We start from the raw sequence: 7,437 nt of genomic DNA on the forward strand, positions 1-7,437 counted from the left end.
ATGCTAGCTCAAAAAGTTTCAATTCTGTAGTAATACACACTGTAAATGGGAAGCTCCAAAAAAAAGAAAAATACGAAATTGGAGTGAGTCATGACAAGCCATCTTATTAATCAAGTGAATGAATGCTGACAGAAGAAAATTAAAATTATTCTAAGAAATGAAAGAATTAAAAGTGGACTATATGTATTACTTACAGATGTACAACAGACTATGACCTTCAGTGATATTCAGTTATTGTAAATAGATAGACTTAGTGAAACATCTCATTTTCCTGCCGTTTAGGACCATAATTACCACTGGTACTGTAGCATCATGGCTAATTTTTGTGTGTATCTACCACAGAATTTTTTTTTCTCCTGATTTGTTTCTCTTTTCAAAATAGAGCAGAAATATAAACCTTTCCCCCAGTCAGTGGCTCACCAATTTTTAGTCCTTTTTATTTTTTCCATAAATTTTAACTGATTTCAAGTTGCAGGAAAATAGAATATAGACTACACAAGTGGGATTTTTCTGTATCTTAAAGAGGGCATCATTCTTTGGAGCAAAATGTTTGATGTAGCAAACTACATCTTAAGAAGTAATTGTAGTGATTAGTTAAGCCATCAAAAGAAGTTAAAATTGCTTATTTGCCTCTGTTTAGAAGAAGTGGTTTTTAGCTCATGCTGCCTGCAACTCTCCACAGGTACTGAGGATGTGCGCTACACTCCTATGAGTCATTTTAGCAGTACTGTAATTTTTTGCAAGAGGCACTGTCAAGTACACAGTAGAGCAAAGGCTCCAGAAGGCACTTTTGTGCACAACTGGTCTTTCGTGAGTGCAGAAGGTGCCTCTCCATGTACTGCTTTTTGGGAAGACCATATGGCACCTTTTTTTCCCACATGTCCCATGATATGGTAGGACCCAAGCACACAATGCAGCACCACAAGCCACACAAAGTGGAAGGACTGATGGTTTTGCACCTTCCTTCAATGCCCCTTGAGAGCAAACAGGGAAGAGGTGTGGGACCAGGCTCTCTTTTCCCCTGGGGACAGGCAGAAACACGATCTGCACAAGACAACCTGCCACCCGACTCAATGAATCCTCAGTTTGGTGTCCTCCTTTCATTTCTCCCAAGCCCTGATTAAAATGGCCCTTTTGCTTCTCAAGAGCAGCTGGTGGCAGCAAGCACAGCTCTTCTCCTGCACTGGCTGGAGCTGCCAGTTCATAGCTCCAAGGAAAGGCACCAGGAGCACTGGTGGCAGCACAGGGATGACTTGGGCACAAGATGCCTACTCCCGTGGCTGAGCCTCACACCTCCCCCTGGCCCTCTGCCTTTCTTCAGCTTAAGAACCAGTACCTTGATGCAGAGTATCCTCATCAAGTCTTGGAAAACCTGATGTTTTTTGTTCACCCAGGAGATGCAAATGCTCTGTTAAATTAAGTACTGTGAATGGGAAAACATGCCATGATGTGATGGTTTGGGCATTTCTGAGGTTTCTGAGTACTGAATTTTTTTTTTTTTAAGACTGGCAGTGTCTGAAAAGCCAAGGTGTAAGCAGTTCACCACCCACTTCCCAGCAATGAAACCAGGAAAACTATTCCCAGGGGAAGGAGGTTTGGGGAAAAATTGGTTGTTATGTTCTATTGTGAATTCACTTGTCATGCATTTACAAAGGGATATTATATACATAGAAATTTCATTTTACAATCAAGATTATGATTCAGACTAGACAAAAGCAAACAATTGATTAACACAGATATTCCCATCTTAATCTATGCATACATAACATTACTCTAACACTTTTGTGCTTTTTTTTTTCTTTTAATATGATCTCCTTAGAAGGCATATTATTCCTTAGACAAACTAACACAAGTTCTCAAGTTATCTCAGGATAGTTATTTCAAAAGACAATGCAACATTTCATAATAAACATTTATAATCAGGTTTTTAACAAAGTAATTCATCATATAAACAAATGAATCAGTCAAGACACTAAATAAATATTTGTACTGGTAAATACTAGCATTTTGCTTATATAACGTAGGACCTGATCCTGCAAGCCCTCTGTATACATCTTTATCCCCACTGAATGATTGGTTTCATTGCTTGTTCTAATCTACTATTTTACTTTGAGCTGAGCAAATACTTTCTGGCCACTAAGTTAAGCAATTGAAATAAGTACTGGAATACATCCCAGCAGACAATGATTTCCTTAGATGTCTTAGCAAGTCATTAGGTTTTTTCTTGTTTGTGAAATCAGCACAAACATTTATCAACAGGCAATTGGTTTTTGATATTTACAATCTGAGTTGCATTGGTTAATTGAGATTGATCAAATAAATCATATGTTCCTTGTTCTTGGCTTTTTTAATGAACAAAGGGTGACTTTTGCACTCAAGTTGAAGAAAAATTTCCAGGAATTATTTTGTAAGTGATACTGAATTTTTCTTTCATCAGACATTTGAGCTAACAAGACTAGGCTAGGAAGGCAAGAGCCTCCAGGAGAATAACAAGCCCAGAGCTCTGCTTGAGGAGGGCTGGTATGAACATGAATTACACTCACTGTTGTCATCTACCACAATCACTACCTTCTCCAAGGCAACGGAATAGCCTTTTTTAAAGCACACAACAAACTAGGGTCAGCCCTTTAATACTGAGTTTACTCAATCCTTGTCAGGGTTGTCTTTTTCCTTGCATGGTAAGTCTAGAACAGAGAACCACAGATAACAGATGTTAAATGACCTACACACCCTTTTCATGCCTTAGGAAATTATCTGGATATCCTCACACAAACAGATGTGCCAGTGAATTCCAATCTCTTCTTGTTTTGGGTTTGTTTTTTTGTTGTTTTTTTTTTTAAGGAAACACAGAAGCAGTCAGTTACAGCTGAAAACCTTAAAGCTTTTTCTTGCCCAGCTATGTTTGAAATACAGTTTGAAATCAAGGGTACTGAGGTTATTAGAGGTACCCACTGTAATAATTTAAGTTTAGCTGAATTCTGATGGTTTCCTGAATATCTCTAAGCTCTTACCACAGTATAACATGAAATGTTCCAAGCATGTGGCAAAAATAACAAAGATTGTAACAAATCACTGTCTGAACTGAAAAGCGGAACATACTTTGAAATTACTCTCTCTATATATCTATATATATAGGGATATACACACACGCACACACACACACACACACATATATCCCTATATAGACATGTCTCTAAAATACAGAAATTTATTTTATTATTTCTCCTGTTGGTATTTCTTTAAATACTTCATGAATCCACAATATAACAACTTCAGGCTGTTTGGAGAGACAAATCTGAACACAGTCTTACAACCTCCACTAATATAAATATATTGGCAAGGAACTTGACCAGCAATAGTAAATTTTGAAACTTAAATAATTATTCTACAGTTACTTTAACAACAAGTTGCTACTGAGTACCAATATTCATGGAAAATGTAAAAAAAAAAAAAATAGAGCTTTAACTTTTAACACTGAAGTGCAGCCTTATGAAAGGAATGTAAAAGAAAATTATGTATTAGAGACTCATTCTAAAAAGAGAAACAGCAACTTATACTATGTGTTTCAAAATAAGAATACTGTATGCTTGCACTTTATCATAAATGACCATGTTGAGTCATAGTTTCTTCTTGCCTGCAAATGAAGGATGTTGGCTCAAAAATCTTCAAAGTGTACATGAGCATTTGATTACATCCTGTTTGTTGTGAAAATAAAGTTCATTTACACTTCGACTGAATAACAATGAGGAGTTTGTTTTAATAATAAGACATTTAAGGACCTTGGTAGCCAGTACCAGTTGTATTTGCAAGTAGCTCCTCAGCTTTACTCTTTTCTTTTAAAAAATAAAAGTACAATTATAGTTATCCATTTACTTTAAAAATTCTAAAGATGAAGAAAAGTAGCGTTTATACATATAAGTCCTCATATAAATTATAAAACTCAAGTTTATCTTAGAGAGTTCCATCCCCAGAAGAAGCATAAAGCACTTTTGTGGTACCTTCACCAGTAAATATTTGTATCACATCAAATCTGAGAAATGAAACAAAGATGATACTGAATTCAAAAGCTGAAAAACAATGTTCTTCTGACACAGTCTCTTGTGATGGATATGCTCCATGGACTTGTATGATTTCCATAACTAGACTGAATTTCAAATAAAGGAAATATGAAGGAATTCACCTCACCAGTTCAGTAGGTATAAGAAACATCAGTGAACAGCAGGGTCATCCTGTTTGAGGTCAAAAGTCTTTGGAAGACTACAAGGAGGGAGTTTAAAACTATGACAGCAAAATCAAATAATAGCAATGAGGTAAACTCCCCAAAAAAGGCCAAATAGGCTAAGCTGTCAGGAGAGAGTCCAGTTGTACCTGACACCCAAATGTTTCTGTAGCCAGAGTCCAGCGAGCTGCATGGCAGAGGCAAATGTACTTGCTTTGGACCCTAAACACATTTTATATTGTTTCGGATCTAAATTTGGGTCACACTGAACAGGATGAAAAATATGGACAACTCCTACTTCCTGACTTCTGAAAGCCTTCAAGCCAGATGTTATCACTTTAGTAAAGAGGTCTACATCCTCAAGTCCCCAGCCTTGAATCGAGGTATCAAATCCACCAGCAGTAAGTAGATCACTTTTGTAAATACACGTAATTCCAAATCCATACTCCCTCCAAAATCCAGTTCTTTTTGTGAAAACAAAACTACTGTCAGCTGGAGGATCGCCTCCATATATTACTTTTGGATCATACTGGCTGAAGATGATAGGGTAGTAAACCTGTTCTCCCTGAATAGTGTTATCTCTGCATCGCTGGAGGAAGTCTGATGTGAATACTAGATCAACATCACAGAACAGCAGCAAAGTGTCATTGTCAAACTGAGACGAGGCCATCTCAAGACCTAAACCTCTAGAAAACTTTCCTGACATTGGAATCAGGGTCATATCTGCCTTGGGATACTTAATGCTGTATTCTTTCATTAGCTCTATGTGTTTGCTAGAGTCTTGGCCTGACTCAGAACTGAAGAGAATTATTGCCAATTTTACATTCTGTCTGGGAATCAGACAAGTCTTCTCAAAGTTATCCATAAATCTTGAGAAAGTATCAAATCTTCCCGTGATAGGGACAAGAATATGTATTTTCTTGTCACTGTGTTCCCCAATGTCTTTGGTGCCTTGGAATGATGAGGAAAAAATCTTTAAAGAATTTGAAAGGAAAGAGAAAGATTGAGTGTCAGTGTTGGTGTCCTCCAGCAAGCTTTTTACATCCAGCTCCTCTGCTTCTTTGAAGAAAGGTTTGCTAAACAATTGCTGAAGGTAAGCATGGCGTCTCACTGGAACCGTAACTTTCCTTCCTTTGTGCCTTTTGTACAAAAGCAGTAAATCCAGGATGTACTCCACTCCATGCAGAGGGTCTACCCTGCGGTAGCCATACTGTATTTCCTTGAAATCAATGAGCCTTCCTCTAGATCTGGAGTTCTCATTTATCATTTCCATGACTTGCATTACCGTATCATCCAGTGCAGCCCGCAGGACACTGCTCAGGCTCTGCCGGGGTGGTTGGTTCTCCACCATTGAGTAAAGAAACTTTCCTGTCAGGAACTCCCACTCAATTACTTCATCCCTTTCACGTGGCTGGAAATTATTGAAAGATGGCATCACTCCCAGTTGCTGATCTTCCTTATTTACTTCAGTGTTACTGAGCTTGCTCATTAGGACACTTTCTCGATGGAGCTGGATGGTCCGATGGCGCAGTTCAGAAATTTTGCGACTCAGTATGTAATTGTGCAGCCTGTATTGGTAGGCTGGTCTTTTGTTCGGATGAAGTGTTATGGCTGTGTGAATCTTGCTGTTGTGAAGATCTTGAATGTAACCCTTGCGGTTGTGTTCATAGTTTTCGTGGAACAACTGCTGCATCTAGAAAGAGAGAGAGAGGGGTGCAGGGGGAAAGAGACATTAAGTTGAAGTGCTGCTACCCAAAAAAGGACTCACATTGGTACTGGCATCATTACCAATCCTTACAGATCAGGGTTATTTTTAGGCATAAAACTTTAGAGCATTCAGTAGAAAATATTTACATTGTTTTCGTCTGAGTTTCAGTAGTGTCCACTGTGAGCAAATACTGTCCTCTGTCTAAACAGAAGAGCAGGTATCTTGGGTTGATCTTTACTTTGTCCAACTTCAGAACTAAAGGAAATGCTTAGGCATAAGTCTGTGGGTAATATTTCTGACTTCATACGTGCTATGCATGAACCACTGACTTCACCAAAATCTAAACCCTAATTAGCACAGATCCTTAATGAAAGGTTAGCAACATTCACAATTTTTTAAAGAGCACCCTGGATTTGTGTCTATGGAGCACAAAGCTGATGGTACTGATACATGCAAATAGTGCTGCTTAACATTCAAAAACTGAATAGCCTTAGCAAACTTTATTTTTCATGTTGACAAGAGAATCCAATAATTGAAATAAAACCATTGGAATATACGTTTTGTCAGGTACACATACAAGAGAGTATGTCAATTAAGCTATTGATTGTGATAGCGGTTTCCAACTTCTTTATGTAGTAAGAAAAGACATTCTACTTCTGTCAAATTAGTAATTGTGATATAGTGAAGAGATGCATTTTATGGCTGACAGGTCTAGGATATAAAATACCTGGCCTTTATACTTTCTGTGCTGACAACTAAACTACAAGCAAATCATAAAACTGTCTCTGACTCAGTTTCCTCCCTAGAAGACAACTTAGCTCATTATTAATGTGATGAGTATTTATTCTTAAATGGGAAATTATATGGAGTAGTAAAATATTAACATCATAAATATATTCAAAATCCACTGCTCTTTGCTAAGCTAACACCTACTAACTCCAGAGATACAGAATTATTTCCCATGACTAGCAGATAAAGGAGAAAAGGCTGGGGTTTTTTATCTGCAAACAGACTGGTCTGTAATTAATACATAAGGAAAATGTGTGAATTAGATAGAAAATGTTGTTCAAAAATGTGCTGCAAGCTTGAGCTGTAATCAGATTCTGAGATGGGTATTGAAGTTTGTCTTTTATACACTGAAGAAATCAAGAGAGGTGTTCTGATTGCACAGTATCTCAGACTCAAAAACATTTAGCTCATTTTACTTCAATTCTTTCAAGAACAGAAGTTTTGTTAATGGAAGTAATATTAAGAATAGGGCAATAAATGTAAAATAACACCTAACAAGGCGAAGAATCATGAAAGCTATTTAAAATTCATTAACACGTACAAGACATAACCATTGTCACATTTAGAAAAGCAGAACTTTAATACAAAACTTCTAGAGTACCCCTCCATCTCATTCAGACACCAAATGCCTCTGGCTTGAGCAAACACAGTTGCTAGTATTACTCAGATTAAAATTTTTGAGGCTAGTCATCAAACCCAAAGAAACGCACCAGCCACATTC

The 7,437-nt window shown here is 37.4% G+C and overlaps 1 protein-coding gene across 1 annotated transcript in view; it reads right to left on the reverse strand.

Annotated features, from left to right (window-relative positions):
* Positions 1–1,606: 1,606 nt before the first annotated feature.
* The window catches only part of CHSY3 (chondroitin sulfate synthase 3), a 138,401-nt gene continuing 132,570 nt past the window's right edge, over positions 1,607–7,437 (reverse strand). The window contains exon 2 of the mRNA XM_017739357.1: positions 1,607–5,912. Within this exon, the coding sequence (XP_017594846.1) occupies positions 4,347–5,912 (1,566 nt within the window). The 3' untranslated portion in view covers positions 1,607–4,346. The remainder of the gene's footprint in view (positions 5,913–7,437) is intronic.

Source organism: Corvus brachyrhynchos, unplaced genomic scaffold (genome assembly GCF_000691975.1).
Source record: "Corvus brachyrhynchos isolate BGI_N302 unplaced genomic scaffold, ASM69197v1 scaffold547, whole genome shotgun sequence".
In the NCBI taxonomy this organism is placed as follows: domain Eukaryota; kingdom Metazoa; phylum Chordata; class Aves; order Passeriformes; family Corvidae; genus Corvus; species Corvus brachyrhynchos.